The sequence below is a fragment of the Heterodontus francisci genome, chromosome 20 (assembly GCF_036365525.1).
Source record: "Heterodontus francisci isolate sHetFra1 chromosome 20, sHetFra1.hap1, whole genome shotgun sequence".
In the NCBI taxonomy this organism is placed as follows: Eukaryota; Metazoa; Chordata; class Chondrichthyes; order Heterodontiformes; family Heterodontidae; genus Heterodontus; species Heterodontus francisci.
The window spans coordinates 29,181,277-29,198,733 of record NC_090390.1 but is presented as its reverse complement, the minus strand read 5'-3'; the positions used below and the strand labels follow the sequence as shown (position 1 = coordinate 29,198,733).

Sequence of the window (17,457 nt, the reverse complement as noted above, 5' to 3'; positions counted from 1 at the left end):
GCCATGCTGCTACATGAAATGTGTTAAAGCATGCCATTGCTGTGCTGAAATAACGCTTCCACTGCCTGCACAGCTCAGAAGGAGCCCTGCAGTACATAGCAGGATGGCTGTCAAGATTCATAGTGGTCTACTGCCTGCTATAAAACCTGGCCATCATGAGGGGACAGCCTTTGCCACCATCTATATGCCGAGTGGCCAGGGGTAGGAGGAGGTTCAACAGGAAATGGGAGAGAGGAGACAATATAGACAGCCTCTTTCTGGCTGGACTTCTGTGAAGAAATCATTCCAATGCAATACCAACAATCACAACCCCAATTCCTTATCTTCACTCTGTCGCTGACCATCACAGTGTCTGCTTGGTCAGAATGCAAAAATAAAAGCCACCACAAAATAAATATTCTAATCCAAATTTATAAATCAAATCATTCCGTTTTGCATACAAAAGTCAACTAACCACTCTTCTGCATTCTCTTAGTGCCTGTCTTCCATGTGCCTTTGCCTGTCCTAGTTCTCCAAAGCAGTGCTACATCAGTGACTGGTGGAAGGCTGCTGACTTTCAGTGGAGGAGACTTTAAATAGACTTGGAGGACAACCTGGAGCAGCTTTGGGCCTAGAAGGCCTGGCTTTGGATTGCACTATCACGGCATGATGGCAGCAGTCTGGGCTTGTTAATTGATAGGCAACAGCAACAGTACTTGGTGAAGGTGCAGGGGTGGGAGGATGAATGGTGTCTTTCTGAGAGGACAGTAGGTGCGTGCTCCATGGAGCAACTACCACCCTTCCATAGCAGCACCTCAGCAATCCTAGTAATCTGTTGGGGAGATGATGGCATAGTGGTAATGTCACTGGACTAGTAATCTAGAGGCCCAGGCTAATGCCCTGGTGACATGGGTTCAAATCCCACCACAGCAGCTGGTGGAATTTAAATTCAATTAATTAATGAAAAGTCTGGAATTGAAATCTAGTCTCAGTAATGGTGCCATGAAATTATCATTGATTGTTGTAAAAATCCATCTGGTTCACTAATGTCCTTTAGGGAAGGAAATCTGCTGTCCTTACCGGGTCTGGTCTACGTGTGACTCCAGACCCAGAGCAATGTGGTTGACTCTTAACTGCCCTCTGAAAGAGCCTAGCAAACCACTCAGTTGTCGAGGGTAATTAGGGATGGGCAACAAATGCTGGCCTACCAGCGACCCCACATCCCATGAAAGAATAAAAAAGATTGTTGGATTGCTGTGACAACCTGCAAGCCTCTTTAAGCACTGATATCCACAGCTATAATGGCAAGAATCTTAGCTTGCATAGCAGCAAGCTGACCTTGCATGACATCGGTCTGAGTATCCACTGTAGCACTCAGACTTCAGGTGGAAGATGCTTATGCTACAATGGTGGCATTGTATCATCATTGGGTTCACAAGTGTGCTGATGGAGTTAGCCATCACTTCCATCCTGGAAAGAATGGGCTCCAAACTCTGTACAAAGCCCTGTGCCAGGTTGGTGCTGGACCCATCCATGCTCCTTGACAGGGACAACAGGTTTTCACTGGCTTCCCAGTACACCAAGAATTTTGTTCTGATACCATCAGCCTTTCGCTACAGGCTGCCCCATTGAAGTGTTCGTTTGAGTCCTCTGCAGCCAAGGAGGTGCACAACCTCACCCTCTGGCTAACTGGCACCTGCACTATCCTTGACCACTGCAGCGGCTGGAAGTCAGTCATGCCTGGTGTCTCATTATGTGCAGATATCACTTATCTACTATCCTCTAAATTATGCACAGTGTCAATGTCTGACTTCGTGGCTGCAAGTGTGTAATCAAGTGATCATCACTGTTCGTGCACTGCCTGGCCAGGTTACACTTCTTGGGTATGTGAAAGGAGAAAAGCACAAAGCTTGAGAGAGGGAAAATAGGACCTGTTTGCTTATAGCATCTGTAGCTTGTAAAGCAGAAGAGAGTGTGGCACAAGGGAGAGGTGGGATGTGAGAAGGAGGATTAGAGATGAGGACACTGTCAACTTCAATGGTTTCAGTGCCTCTATCTCCACAGCTTCAGCAATAGGAGGCCCAATAATGGCCAGCATCATATCCTCCATCGGGGTTAGGACATGCAGGCATGCCTGTTCCCCTCTGCTGAGCTCCTGCTGCCTCCAGTTGTGCACAACCTTCTCCTGTAATAGAAAGGGAAGTGTCAGTGAATATCATGCAATCTGTTTGGTTGATATGATTGACATGGTCTGAAAACTGTCAAATGTGGGTTTGAGGTTTGCAGCATTTCAGTGTGAGGTGTAGCATATGAATGTCATATAGGAGTCCTAACTGATAGAGATTGCTAGTGGTGCAGGAGGTAGGATATGGCATTTGAAGATACGTTCACTGACCTTGACCCCTTGTGTGAGGTCACTCAACTGCTTGCGACATTGCATCCAGGTTTTTGAGATTTGCATCCTGGCTTGACCTCCATGACTATCTGCTCCCACTGCCTTCTGAGCATGTGTCTGGAGGGCCTCCTGGCCCCCTTTGGATAAAGAACATCTCTCTTCCTTTGCAACTCCTCCACCAAGGCCTCCAGTGCAGCGCTGGAAATCCCTGGAGCCATTCTCTCATATATTGTGCCAATTTTCGGTCTTTTCTAGGTCAGATTCAGTTAACAAAGTACTCTCAGCATCTGCTCCAGCCATAATGCACCTCCTCTTTAAGAGGTGCATGTAGGCTTTAAGCAGTGCAGGCTAACTTTGACTAGTGCTCAAAATATTGAACCCCTGCTCAGGTGCCAGCCAATCAACGGTGTGATTTGTGCTGGCTGGTTGGTGCAATCATGGATTTCGCATTCTGCCGATCTTGCAGTCAAGAGGCACAGGTTAACTGTTCTTCATGATCCCTGCATCCGGTTTTGGGGGCTATTGAGTTTAGCCCCCACTAACGTTTACAGCATTTGAAATAAATTGTGTAGAAGAACAGTTTAAAAAGATAGCATGTTGAAAAAAAGTTTTTTGGATAAATTCAGTTTTCCAATTGGTAATATATAAAATAGGCCAACTATTCAACAGGAAGCCTGTATTAAGAGGATTTTTTTATAGCTGTGAAGGGCAGACTCCCTTATCAAGAATCCAGATAATTGTTTCAGATAATGTTTGTCCATTTTCACAGTCAACAAGAACAGTCAGTAAGTTTCTACTGACGTTAACATTCCATCATCTGTTAAAGTATTCAGGAAGCGTATTCCCAATCATTCATGATTATCCTCAATTGAGTTATCATACATGCTCTGCCAATTAGAAATCAGGAGTTCGAAAAATGTGATTGAGCAGTAGCTGAAATTACAATCAAATAGTAAGAAAAAAACAATTACTATCAGTCATGACCCAGGGAAAAGACTTAAGTGAAAAAGCATGACCCTGGCTTTCATTTGTCAAATTAACCTGCCTGTCCTTAGTTGTCTGCTACAGGACAATGGTCATCCATTATTATTTAATTAAAAAGCAAGGTCTTACAATGTCAGCAACTTACCAGGGCAGATATATACATATAGACCACAAAAGATTCATGCATGTTGTGGAGGGTTGGGACAGGGCAGGTGTAGGACAAAGTTTAGTGTAATATAAAATGTTGTAAAACCAAAACTGCACATACAATCATTTAGCTGTCAGAAATATAAAAACATTCACTTGACAAAAAAATAAATTCACTTCACCAGAATCAAAAACATGCAAAAATATCTGACACAAACACACACATACACGCACACACCGATAAACAACACTAAATACATACAGGAGTAACACCTGATGGCACCTACAAATAAACAGACAAAAAAGATTCACACAAATGGAAAACTGATTCCTTGAAGATGAAATTAAAATATGCATCCTCAACATCATAAAACCATCATGAAGTGTTACAAATGGAATAGGTTCTGCAGTGTTTGGATGCTGACAAGACTGTACAGCTTTCAATTCTCACGGACAACATTTTAAAATGAAAATGAAGCCAATATTACCATTAATTTGCATTTTTCAAAGAATAGATATATCTTTATTTTCAAGTCCTAATTATGGGATATGCACTAAGAATCAACAGCAGCACTCACCTCCTCCACATCATTATCCAGGGCTATAATTCTTAACGGTGTTGTTAAATTCTGACTGTCTGAAATTGTTGTTCCGACTGGAGCAGACTCAACAATGAAGCCCTGGTAGGTGGTTTGTTCAAAGTATGGGGCTTGGTTGTTTTCATCCAGAACCTCTATGTGCAGATTGGCAAAAGCTGGCAGTGGGTGTCTGTTGTCTTGTTCTGCCTAGATGAAAAACAGAAAGTCACATCCTATTACTCATGTCTAGGGACTGACTGGTCAGTAAATCAGACTTAACAGAATACAGTTCACTGAGGTGCTGAAGTGCCTCAAACCTGTAGCAGTGGTAATTTTGTATACCACTGGCAGGTGAGTTTAGAATGTGAATCACTTTATAGGCTTTTAAAAGTAATGATGGTGACCATGTCCTGCAGCTTAATGGACATTTTGTTTAAAACTGTATAATCAAGCTACAGTTCACCCTGTAGCAAAATATGAAAAACATTGTCTCCTGTCACAATGTTCAAAATCCATTTATTCTGAAAAATCTTCATGAGTTCAACTGGAAGTAATCCTGGAGCTTATCCTGGTACATATAATCAATGTGATAAACTAACCAATTATACTGAAGTGGTTTAGACATCCATAAAATTGAGCTCATCCAAAACTCTGTTGCTGGTAGCCTAACTCACACCAAGTCCTGCTCAGCCACTACCCCTATGTTGTCTGACCTATTTATAATGGTTCCCTGTTCACTAAGGCAAAAGGAGCTTCGGCTTAACATCTCATCCAAAAAACACCAATTCAAACAGTACGGCACTCCCTCAGTACTGCATTGATGTGTCTGCCTGGATAATATGTTCAAGTCTTTAAAATAGCAAAACTAGAGTGGCCTTAATATGCATTGGTGATGTCCTGTTTCTCATGTGCTACATTTTGAGAAACTATACTAGAGATTTTCCTTTTTAACATTACAGAATGCATTTCCATAGCAATAGCAAGAGAGCTCCACGAGTCTCAAAAACATCAGTCAACTGTGCAACAATAATGTTGTTAACACAAAACCTTCCATTCCTAAGTATTATGAAAAATTGTTTGTAATGCAGAAAGCATTGCCTCTGTAATGGTTTCTATATTTTGCATTCAGCTCATACCAAACATTACCATTTCTATTTCTGTGCTTGTTCAGCATGGAGGATTTCCCTATTGTAACGGAGGGTTGGTATGCAAGCATTACAAAAAATTCATTTGGAATGATAAAATTCTCTATCAGATGTCTCAGTAACCACACTACTAGTGCCTTGGAATTACACATTTGAATCTCAAATTCAACAATTATTCGTTTCCACTTACTCCCATTGAGTGCATGCAATCAGTTTTGGTCAGTCTGTTAGTTAGAGCATTATATGAGCGTGGCATATTCCACTTTAGAGAAAGGCAGAAGAAGAAATAAATAAACAACACCACAGGAATTACTATATTATCAGAGGCCAACATAAAAGATCCCAGAGTAATATTGAAAGGAGGGTAGGCAGTTTTCTTGGTGCCCTGACCAACACGCTCCCCACAATAAACACATCAAAAACACATTATCTGGTTATTAATTTGCTGCCTGTGAGATATTACGGTGCACAAGTTGGTTACTGCATTTGCCTGAATGTTACCAGTGACTATATTTCAATAAGGTAAATTAATTGGCTGTGAAGCACTTTGGGACCCCTTGAAGATGTCGAAGGAACTATATCAACACAAAAATTCTTCCTTTCTTAGTCCTGTGGCATAGAAACATACTAGTGACAGGCTGCAATGAAGCTTGCACACCAGACTGCCTTTCTCGTCTAGCAAGAGATGATGGAATAGTGCAATGAGGAAAAGCAGTACTTTTGATGAAAGCCCTTTCCTAAATCTATTGCACATTCATAGATCTCTTGTATCATTTCTAATGGTGGCCACATCCTGCAGCACCATTCCTGATGTTCACACTCTCAGTCTGGAACTCTTACACCAGGTGTAAAAGAGTTATAGAGTCATCTACGGTGTAGAAGGAGGTAACTCAGCCCGTCAAGTCCATGCCGGGTCTCCACAGAGCAATCCAATCAGTCCCATTCCCTGGTCTGTCCCCATAGCCCTGCAAGTTTATTTCCTTCAAGTGTCCATCCAACTCCCTTTCAAAATCATTGATTTTCTCAACTTCCACCACTCTCATGGGCAGCGAGTTCCTGGTCACTACCACTTGCTGCGTAAAAAATTTTTTTACTCACATTCCCCCTGCATCTCTTGCCCAAAACCTTCAATCTGTGTCCCCCTGGTCCTTGTACCATTAGTTAATGGGAACAGTTTTTCCTGGTCTAACATCAAAACTCGTCATAATCTTGTACACCTCTATCAAATCACTCCTCAATCTTCTTTGATCCAGGGAAAACAAGCCCAGCTTTTCCAACCTAACCTTATAACTAAAATTCCCCATCCATGGAACCATTCTGGTAAATTTCCTCTGCACCCTATCAAGGACCCTTACATCCTTCCTAAAATGTGGTGATCAGAACTGGATGCAATACTCCAGTTGGGGCCCAACAATAGCTTTATAAAGGTTCAGTATAACATTCAAGCATTTGCATTCTATGCCTCTATTTACGAAGCCCAAGGTCCCATATGCTTTGCTAACGACTTTCTTAATATGTCCTGCCACCTTCAAAGATCGATGCACATGCACCTCCAGGTCCCTCTGTTCCTGCATACTCTTTAGAACTGCACCATTAAGTCTATATTGCTTCACCCGATCCCTTCTGCCAAAATGCATCACCTCACACTTCTCTGTATTAAATTCCAGCTGCCACTTGTCTACCCATTCTGCCAACCAAGCTATGTCCTGTAGCAGGCAATTTGTATTGTATTGTTTGCCAAGTTTGGTATCATTGACAAATTTTGAAATTCTACTCTGTATTCCAAGATTCAAGTCATTTATATACAGCAAAAAAGTCAGTGGTCCTAGAACTGACCCTTGGGGAACACCGTTGTCTACCATCTGCCAGTCTGAAAAACATAGAACATACAGCACAACCATTTAATATGACTCTCTGTTTTCTGTCCTTAAGCCAATTTTATATCCAAATGGACACTGACCCTCCTATTCCATGAGCCTCAATTTTGTTAACCAGCCTTTATGTGGTACTTTATCAAATGTTTTCTTAAAATCCATTTAGATAACATCCACTGCATTCCCTTCATCAATCCTCTGTTATTTCATCAAAAAAATTCAGTTAGATTCGTCAAACATGATCTGTCTTTTACAAACTCATACTGGCTATTCTTAATTAACTTTAACCTCTCCAAGTGCCTATTGATTTTTTCCCCTGATTATTGTTTCTATAACCTTACCCACCACTGATGTTAATCTAACTGGCCTGTAGTTACTAGGACTGTCCTTACACTCCTTCTTGAATAAGGATGTCACATTTGCCACTCCCCAATCTGTGGGTACCTCCCCCATATCTGGAAGATTGGAATATTATGGTAAGCCCTTCCCTTATCTCTCCCTTCCTTTAGCAACCTGGGATACAAGCCATCCGGACCAGGTGACCTATCTACCCTAAGCATAGCCAGCTATTCCAGTATCTCCTCACTCTCAATTTTTACCCACTCCATTGCCTTTATTCTCTCCACTTCTACCAATATCTTGTCAGATTCTTCTTCCTTAGTAAACACCGATACAAAGTACTCATTAAGTATTCTAGCCTTGACCTGTGCCTCTAAGCATATATTGCTGTTACGACCAAGGCGGGAGTAATGCACTGTTAATTCAGTCCCTTTGCGCCACAGATCATAGCATATTAAAGTTTCCCACCTACTGGAAAATAGCCAAATTAAACCGTCTATTGGTCCCCTAGAATAAAGCACACCAAAACAGGTTTCTTTAAACAATAACAAAATTAACTATTTATTAATAAACTAAGTCTTAAACAATAATGAGATAATTCTAATGTGAAAGGATTTGTTTCAAACTTCTTATTCTTCCTAACCCTTATGCACACACACATACATTCAAAAAAGAATGGTTTACCTGTTTTAAAAGGATATTTTGGATTACAACTGTTTCTTAGGAATAACAAAATAATTAGGTTGTCATGTTCTGGTAGGATATTTCTGGGTTGGTGAGGTGTCCCAGAGTTGAATAGTTGGGTGCCACTCGAAGTCTCTACAGGCAAGGTTGATGAACAGTCTGTGATGGGTAAGCATTCACGGCACTTGGTCTGCAGCAGGCATCACACAGATCTTTCAGCAAAGGGTGAAGCAACAGGTCCACTTGGGTTTTAAAATAGCAGTCTAGGAATAGAAGCTTTCTTGAGCTTTCAGGTTCTCCAAAAACATAAAAGGCAACAGGAATCACTCCTGAGGCAGAGATTTTTCAGAAGAAGCAATAGGAAACTGCTATCTTTAAAAATGCAGGGCTTCCTCTCAACAAAGGAGCCTTTCTCCACAGACAGCAGCAACTCCTCTTTTCCTGAGTCTTTTCTCTCACTCCAGGCAGACCACAACCACCACCTCAAATGTAGAATTTCATTTTGCAAGAGAGGTCTTTTTCTCTGGTCTTCAAAAAACAGGTCCAGGCCAGTTTTTTTCTGCCTCCTGCCTGTCCAGCAGCGGTCTTGCACAAAGCATAAGTGAAACTGAACGCCAACAATCAAGTCATGTGACCTGTCATTTCCCTTGCTATTGTTTGGAACAGGTGTCTTGCAGTCTGTCCCACTCAGCTCTAACACCAGGTTTCAGCATTCAATGTTACAGAAAAATCCTCTTTCTCAGTTTTTAAAACACACAGAATTCTAAGCTTTCAAATAAAAAACAAAACTCCAATGATATAACCCTCTTTGTCCCTATTAGGCCCCATAATTGTGCTCGTGCAGTAACTGTATGTATATATTCCAGCTAAGTTATAATAAAAACCCACATTTTCTTTGGATATTACTTGTAGTTCTGTCCTAAATTGTAGGGATGAATCTCCTTTCTACAGTCAGGGCAGCTAACCTGAGCCTGTACCAGTCACAAAGAAGTGCCTAATCCAGACAGACCCCCAGAGAGCAGAAGTTAGGACTCCAGAAAGGAGATTCATCCCTACAATTTAGGACAGGACTTATATCTTAGTCTCTAGGCAATGGAGAATCCTGCTCCACTGCACTTCCTTCGCCTGGAATTTTGGACTAATTATGCTGCCCTTCTGAGGATGTAGGCGAGGAGAGGCTGAAGACTGCTCCCTCCCAACTGAACTCTCCCAGGAAAGTTAGCTAGGGCTGAAGCACAAAGGATCCAGGTTCCAGCCTATATTTACTCCTGTGACAATCACAATTTTGCCATAGACAACAGACTGCTAAGAAATAAGATTATGTTTTGATGGATATTAAAAAATACCAAAGCTCCAAATTTAGTGTCTCTACTGCTTTGCTTTTCAGCAAGAATGGGACGGTAGCAAGATCATAATTGGGGGAAAAATTGCTTCGACATTTTTGATTTGGCCATGCTGTAAACAGGCAAAAGCCTCATTGGAGCATTCAACTCAGGGTGCAATGATGTTGGTCGGGCTCTAATGCCATTTTGCTTTAGGACAGCATGATGAGAGGGAGATGCAGTGCTGAAGCAGCCCACTAGTCATGGGTCATAAAGGCCTGAAACAGCTACTTACAGTGTGATTTCAAGGGGGCACTCACCTTTAATTAGTCACATTATTTTGGGTGTCATGTTTGATTGTATTACTCTGTTAGGTTTCGATAAACCCGAATATCCAAATGATTCGACGTTGACCCATATGGTGGCAATGGTTAAACTTTAGTTAGCGCATGTAAGTCTTCATGCATTACAACACCTGAGCAATAGCATTCAACATATAGGAGAGAATGATATTACCCCATTATGTCCTGGGTAGAAGTTACAATGATAGAAAGAGGTCTGCGCTCTCTGGCCTGTGCCGTCGACTCTGTCCTCTGAGCATCTCTTGACTGCATCCTTTGGTTCCTGTCCCTGGCTCAGTCCACTCTGTTTCTCTTCCTGAAGTCTTCTACGCTTTCTATAATTCAAAACCACTAAATTTGGCTAGACCAATCATCGACTTGTACCCATCATGTCACTGTCCAATTACAGAAATGTAAGCACACAATGTTCTTGCTTGCTCACGCTTTGATCACTTATTTAGAATGTTGGGAACTATCATCAGCTCAGCTATAGTAATACAAAGAAATGCAGCTCCACTCTGAGGAGTTTGGCTCTTCTGATCACGCCTCAAATCAATTAGTTTACCCGTCTATTCTTGCTTCCCATGGGAACATGGCTGATGCTGTTTACTGTCTTATTCTCTCTTACTTCTGTTGATAGCTGATTTTTTCATGTAATGCTATCCAGGTTATTTATAATTGTCTTTTAATTGGCTTGCTACTGCTTCTATTCTCGTCTGCTCACATCACTCCCTAAAACTGTCATCTGCTGGTGCCATTGGATCCGAGATCTCACAAGCAGTTAAATACTGCAATGATGTCTTCTTCTTCTTTGGCCTCCTTGTCTCGAGAGACAATGGGTAAGCGCCTAGAGGTGTCAGTGGATTGTGAAGCAGCGCCTGGAGTGGCTATAAAGGCCAATTCTAGAGTAACAGACTCTTCCACAGGTGCTACAGATAAAATTGGTTGTCGGGGCTGTTACACAGTTGGCTCTCCCCTTGCGCTTCTGTCTTTTTTCCTGCCAACTGCTAAGTCTCTTCGACTCGCCACACTTTAGCCCCGCCTTTATGGCTGCCCACCAGCTCTGGCGATCGCTGGCAACTGACTCTGCAATGTAATGCACCAGATATACATACTTCAAAGTAACATTTATTGTTATTAAGCAATTAATATTGGAGTATTCTTGGGTAATCCCATCAACTCTGTCATTTTTAGATGGAAAACTGCAGTACTTTTGTTTGAGGTTGCTGCAAACCCTCCAGGAAGCTCAAAGAAGAAAATGCAGAAGATGGGAATCATCGCAGCCTCTGCATTCTGGTTGGAGGAAGAGGAGCAGAAACAGGGTGAAGGACCACAGGGAACTTCAGTTCAAGATGCTAGAAGCCCACAGCAGATCAGAGCAGCATGCAGTTCCTGCCCACAGAGCCTACAGACATACAGTTATCCACCTCCAGTTTTCTGATCAGTGTGTAAGGGGGCTGCGCTTCTCCAAGGAGGCAGCCAGAGATTTGTGCTCCATGGTTTATTGCAGAACATTGACCTTTTCCTCGAGAGCTCCAGACAAACTGGAAGCAGACTCCTCCATATCTTTGACATGGTGCGGCAGCTCCCTGTTAGGTGGTCCAATGCCTCAAGCAACTGCTGATGCACATGGAGGATCTTAAATGGCAGGGGTTCTAAAGGCAATGGATCTGTCCTCTTTGCCAGTGCTCAGACTCAAGCTTGCCCTCTGCCAAGTTATCCCCTGGGTTGTCACTTCCACTAGCACCATGTTCTTGCTTACTTATGTTCTATGAATCCTTACTATCTCTGATGCTCAGCAACCTCTATCTGCCTATTATGTCCATTGCAGCTTTCTCCATTGGAATGAGGACTTGGATATTCGCTGCTCCTCCTTCAATTCTTGTCTTCTCCTTGTTGTTGCCCCCACCCTCCACTTCCGCAAGACAAGTGGGAGTGTGTTAACGTGTGAAAAGTTTGTGCAGTTGCGTGAGGCAGCTTTAGATAGTGTGCATGATGAGACGGGGAAGTGGCAAGTTGTAAGCAAGATGATAAGACAATTGTGTGTCTCCAGTGTGAATTATGAATTAAGCATTAAGCAAAACCGTGAAGTGCATTTCAGTTGTAACCAGGTAAAAGGAAAATGTTGTTTTTGCCAATTCTGCGGGTGGTAGCAGTTGTTGCATGTTGGATTGTAAGAAGGAGACATGGTAGAGTTTTAGATTGTGATTGGAGGAGAAGTATGTGGAGTGGGGGAGGGTAGAATTAGTAGTGCTGGTGTTGCAAAGTTTCCTTCAGAGAATCAGAAAGATGAAGAAGACATATTCACGTGTCCTGTCTGAGAAACATCATTCAATTTGTTCTTGCACTGCAGTCACTTCTTTGGAATTACGCAACAGACATCCACATACTCAGCCACTTCTTTCTATGCTTTCTGGCTGCAAATCCATCCAAAGTTTACAGGGCCTTGTTCCTGACCCTCATCTGCTCCACCAGCACTTCCACTGCACTATCACAGAAACAGAGTTTCCTGCCCACTCAGTATTCTTTTCAGAAAAGGTGAAACATCCATTTTTATAAACATTGGAAAATAGTAATTGACAGACAGAGAAGGCCAGGCCTATCTAATTCACCTTCTACTATCCTGATAGTTTCATGATACAATGATAATGGAATTGTTGACTAATCACAGCAAGCAATCTCTATCAATTAGTCTACAAAAGACCCAGAAATGACACAAGTAAATTACCAGTGGTGGAGAGTTTTGGGAACCATAAGTCCAAAGCCACCATTTTCCTCCCAAGTGTGCTACATTCGCTGTATGTCATGTCTCAAATTACTCATATGCTGTGTCCTAAAATCTCAAATACACCTATTAAAAATACAACTCTGCTTTAAAAGAAAGGATTTATATAGCGCCTTTCACAAATTAAGGACATCTCAATGTTTTACAGCCACTTAAGTACTTTCAAACGCAGTCACTGTTATAATGTAGAAGATTTTCAGATGGCGCAGACTCGATGGGCTGAATGGCCTCTTTCTATGCCGTAATTGTTCTATGGTTCTGTGGTTCTAGCAGCAGCCAATTTTCACACAGTAAGCTCCCACAAATAACAATGCAATCATTTGTTTAATGATGTTGGTTCAGGGACAAATATTGGCCAGGACATTGGAGAGAACTCCTCGCCTCTTCTTCGAATAGGGCCATGGGATCTTTTACAGCCACATCAAAGGACAAGCAGCAAGAGGTGCAAGTTCACTTGAACAATGTGTCTGGGCTGCCAGACAGCCCACTGTCCTATCTATCAAGGGTAGTATTATATTTATTCTATGTTAAGCTTCTTTTATGCACTGAGTTAAAATTAGATTGCAAGAAACACTTTAATGAGTGAATTCAAGCCAAACTTCAATTACAATGGGTCCAAATTAACTTCATAAATAGCTGTGTTTTAGAGTGAAATGCACAACATGTCCACAGATTTCTACCTAATACAAGCGCCATCCCTATGTTGCATTTTGTGTAATGAAATGTTAGAAGTACATGACAGGAAACTCTTAAACATCTAAGAATATGATTTAATGTTAACCCATGTGGCAAAACATCTACTGAGTCACATAAATCGAATGAGATGCTGGTTTACATTTAAAAAATAATTAATCCTGGATAATATCATTAAACAATACACATAAAAGAGCCAAAAGTAAAAGACTACATTGTTTAGAGATGACTGAAGAGGAAATGGGAAAATGATTATTGATTGGTCAAGATTACTAACTAATCTGTCCACAAGCAATAAAAGAATATGACTGATGAGCTGAAACAATGGGAGTCGGATTGGTTGGTCAATCTTGCATTGAAACAGCAGCTGTTTAAAAGTTAATTAAATACATTGGTTCAGGTAGCTGCAGCATTAGTTAATTAATGAATATGTATGGTTGCATCACAAGTCATCTTCAAGATGATTCTTTTTCTATTTATTTTTTTCATTTAAACCACTATACAGAACTAATACAATACAGTTGTTTTAAGCAATTAAAAAAGCTACAATATTTTCAACTTCACAATACATCAAGCATTTGTTTGATTATAAAGCAGGTAAATACATCTGTGTCTTGTTTAATTGAAACCTCATGAAATAACAGAGGTAAACCAACTTGGATTTTGGTGCTTTCTATTTACCCTTGAAAGCGCTCTATCCCTTTCCTACAGCTTTTCAGTTTCTGGCATATCTGCTCTGTAAATCAACCTTCTTTGATGAAATAACAGCGAAGGTTGATGAAGGGAATGCAGCGGATGTTGTCCATATGGATTTTAAGAAAGCATTTCAAACAGTACCACATAGAAGGCTGGTTAACAACGCTGAGGCTCATGGAATAGGAGGGTCAGTGTCCAACTGGATAAAACATTGGCTTAAGGCCAGAAAGCAGCGAGTCACGGTCAATGGCTATTTTTCAGACTGGAGGATGGTAGACAGTGATGTTGCCCCAAGGGTCAGTGCTAGGGCCACAGATTTTTTTGTTATATATAAATGACTTGGATCTTGGAATACAAAGTAGAATGTCAAAATTCTATTGTCCTGACGATTGTCATGCAGGCCCCCACCTGCCAAGAATGAGGCAAATTAATTTTGCCACATGAACACTGATTTTTAAACTGTTACTGGAGTAAAGAAATAACTTGCTTTAAAAAACAACACAAAACCCTTGACTGAAAAGGCATTTGCATACTAGCAAACAGTGTTGGAACAAAAGGACCAGTCCCTGCCCCAATACACAGAGGAATCCTGGTCAAACCAGTCAGTCACATGACCACCTGCTGGCCAACTAGGGGGAGTTTTAAATTGGAGAAACAGTGTTTGCAGACAGAAAGCTGTTTGCTCCTGGACTGGAAAAGACCTCTCTCCTGTCTGCTCTCATCTCGTTCTCGCCAGCTTCGTAATCCATTGAAGACATGAACCCCGAGAGAGAAAAATCTCCGACAATGAACAAGGTTTAAGAGGAATACTGGGCCCCAATGAAAAGCAAGATCTACCTACAAGCAAGGACCAGAGCGAGCACGAAGCACAATACCAAAAACCGCTCTTCAGAGATTGCCTCAAACCTCTCCGCTATTTTTCTTCTGCTCTTTTCTGTCTCTATTTGCATGTGTGCATTGCGCATAGCGTGAGGCATGGCATGTATCCATAGGCATTAACCAAATTAGAGTTTAAGTTTAAGTTTAAAAAAATTTCACTTTTCTTCTTTAAACCTAAGAAAGCCTGTTTGTGCTAATTTCTTTGCCTTATACTTGGAAAGCGGTGAACAAGGATTCACCAACGGGGTAGCCCAAAACATGGTGTATAAAAAACAAAACCCTGTTACAGTAAGAACAGGTGAAGGCTGAGAAAGACCACTAGACACCTTGCTCACCTGGTCATAACAGAAATTTGGGTGCTGGTGTCCAGAATTTTACACACAGACAAATGAGAAATTGGAAGTGGCAAGCCAAATTGTTCCCAAGAGAAAAAGAGCAATATTAATACAGGTTTTCTTGTGGTTGTGTGTGATTGAATACAAACATGTCTGCAACTGATGGGTATAGATCTCCAAGCCCGGGTGAAGTAACCCAGGATAAGTTAAAAGCACTGTCTATGGAGGAGTTGAGAAAAATGGCTGAGCAACGTGGGATCACTGATACATTGGAACAAAGGAAACTTAAATTTGAGGAAAGAGAGAGGGAGAAAGAGAGAGCCTTCCAGAAGAAACGGGAAGAGAAAGAAAGCCTTCCAGAAGGAACATGAAGAAACAGAAAGACAGGAGAGGGAAAGAGAGAGGCAGGAGAGAGAGAAAGAATATTCCAGAAAGAATCCGAAGAAAGACAGCTAAAGCGGTTTGAGTTAACTAGGGGGCGACAGAGTAACCCCAGTGAAAGCATTGCCACTATGGAGGAGCAGAGTTCAGGGCTGGATACAAAATTGCTAAAACTCACCCAACTAATTCCAAAATTTAGTGAGGAAGATGTGGAAACATTTTTTGTGTCTTTTGAGAAATTGGGAAGGCAGCTAAAATGGCCAGCAGAGACCTGGTCTCTTTTAATACAAAGCAAGCTAATTGGAAAAGCCCATGAGGTTTATTATTTGTTGCCAGATGAGCGTTCATCAGATTATGAACTGACTAAAAATGGGGAATATAAATTAGTACCCGAAGCCTACCAAAAAAAGTTTAGAACCCTTAAGAAGCAAGCTATTTAAAACGTATCTGCCGTTTGAAAGAAGTAAGCAGCTGGCCTTTGACAAGTGGCTAAGGGCTCTTAAAATACAGCTCAGCTATTAGACTCTCAGAAAAGTAACTCTGTTAGAGGAACTTAAAAGCTCTCTTCCACTCTCAATAAAGGCCCATGTAGATGAGCAGCAGGTTCAGAGAGTCGGGCAAGCGTCCATTCTGGACGATGAGATGGCTTTAATTTATAAGTCAGTTTCCCAGGGGAGAACCTTTCCTAGTAATCCCCACAAATCCGAAAAGGACAAAGGGTGGGAAGAAATGTACAAAATGTACTCTGGTGGAGGACTTCAATGTCCATCACCAAGAGTGGCTCGTTAGCACCACTACTGACCGAGCTGGCCGAGTCCTAAAGGACATAGCTGCTAGACTGGGTCTGCGGCAGGTGGTGGGGGAACCAACACGAGGGAAAAACATACTTGACCTCGTCTTCACCAATCTGCCTGCTGCAGATGCTTCTGTCCATGACTGTATTGGTAGGAGTGACCACCGCACAGTCCTTGGGAGACGAGGTCCCGCCTTCACATTGAGGATACAGTCCGTCGTGTTGTGTGGTACTATCACCGTGCTAAATGGGATAGATTTCGAACAGATCCAGCAATGCAAAACTGGGCATCCATGAGGCGCTGTGGGCCATCAGCAGCAGCAGAATTGTACTCAACCACAATCTGTAACCTCATGGCCCAGCATATCCCCCATTCTACCATTACCATCAAGCCAGGAGACCAACCCTGGTTCAATGAAGAGTGCAGGAGGGTATGCCAGGAGCAGCACCAGGCATACCTCAAAATGAGGTGCCAACCTGGTGAAGCTACAACACAGGACTATCTGCATGCCAAACTGTGTAAGCAGCATGCGATAGACAGAGCTAAGCGATCCCATAACCAACGGATCAGATCTAAGCTTTGCAGTCCTGCCACATCCAGCCATGAATGGTGGTGGACAATTAAACAACTAACTGGAGGAGGTGGCTCCACAAATATACCCATCCTCAATGATGGGGGAGCCCAGCACATCAGTGCGAAAGATAAGGCTGAAGCATTTGCAACAATCTTCAGCCAGAAGTGCCGAGTTGATGATCCATCTCGGCCTCCTCCTGAAGTCCCCAGCAACACAGATGCCAGACTTCAGCCAATTCGATTCACTCCGCATGATATCAAAAAACGAATGAAGGCATTGGATACTGCAAAAGCTATGGGCCCTGACAATATTCCGGCAATAGTACTGAAGACCTGTGCTCCAGAACTTGCCACGGCCCTAGCCAAGCTGTTCCCAAGAAACGAATGAAGGCATTGGATACTGCAAAAGCTATGGGCCCTGACAATATTCCGGCAATAGTACTGAAGACCTGTGCTCCAGAACTTGCCATGGCCCTAGCCAAGCTGTTCCTGTACAGCTACAACACTGGCATCTACCCTGCAATATGGAAAAT

At 42.1% G+C, this 17,457-nt stretch overlaps 1 protein-coding gene across 1 annotated transcript in view; it reads right to left on the bottom strand.

The window, feature by feature from the left end:
- Positions 1 to 17,457, bottom strand: part of pcdh15b (protocadherin-related 15b) — an 843,531-nt gene that overhangs the window by 496,077 nt on the left and 329,997 nt on the right. The window contains exons 12-13 of the mRNA XM_068053265.1: positions 4,084 to 4,290; positions 3,768 to 3,788 (exon numbers count right to left, since the gene is read on the bottom strand). Of these exons, the coding sequence (XP_067909366.1) occupies positions 3,768 to 3,788; positions 4,084 to 4,290 (228 nt within the window). The remainder of the gene's footprint in view (positions 1 to 3,767; positions 3,789 to 4,083; positions 4,291 to 17,457) is intronic.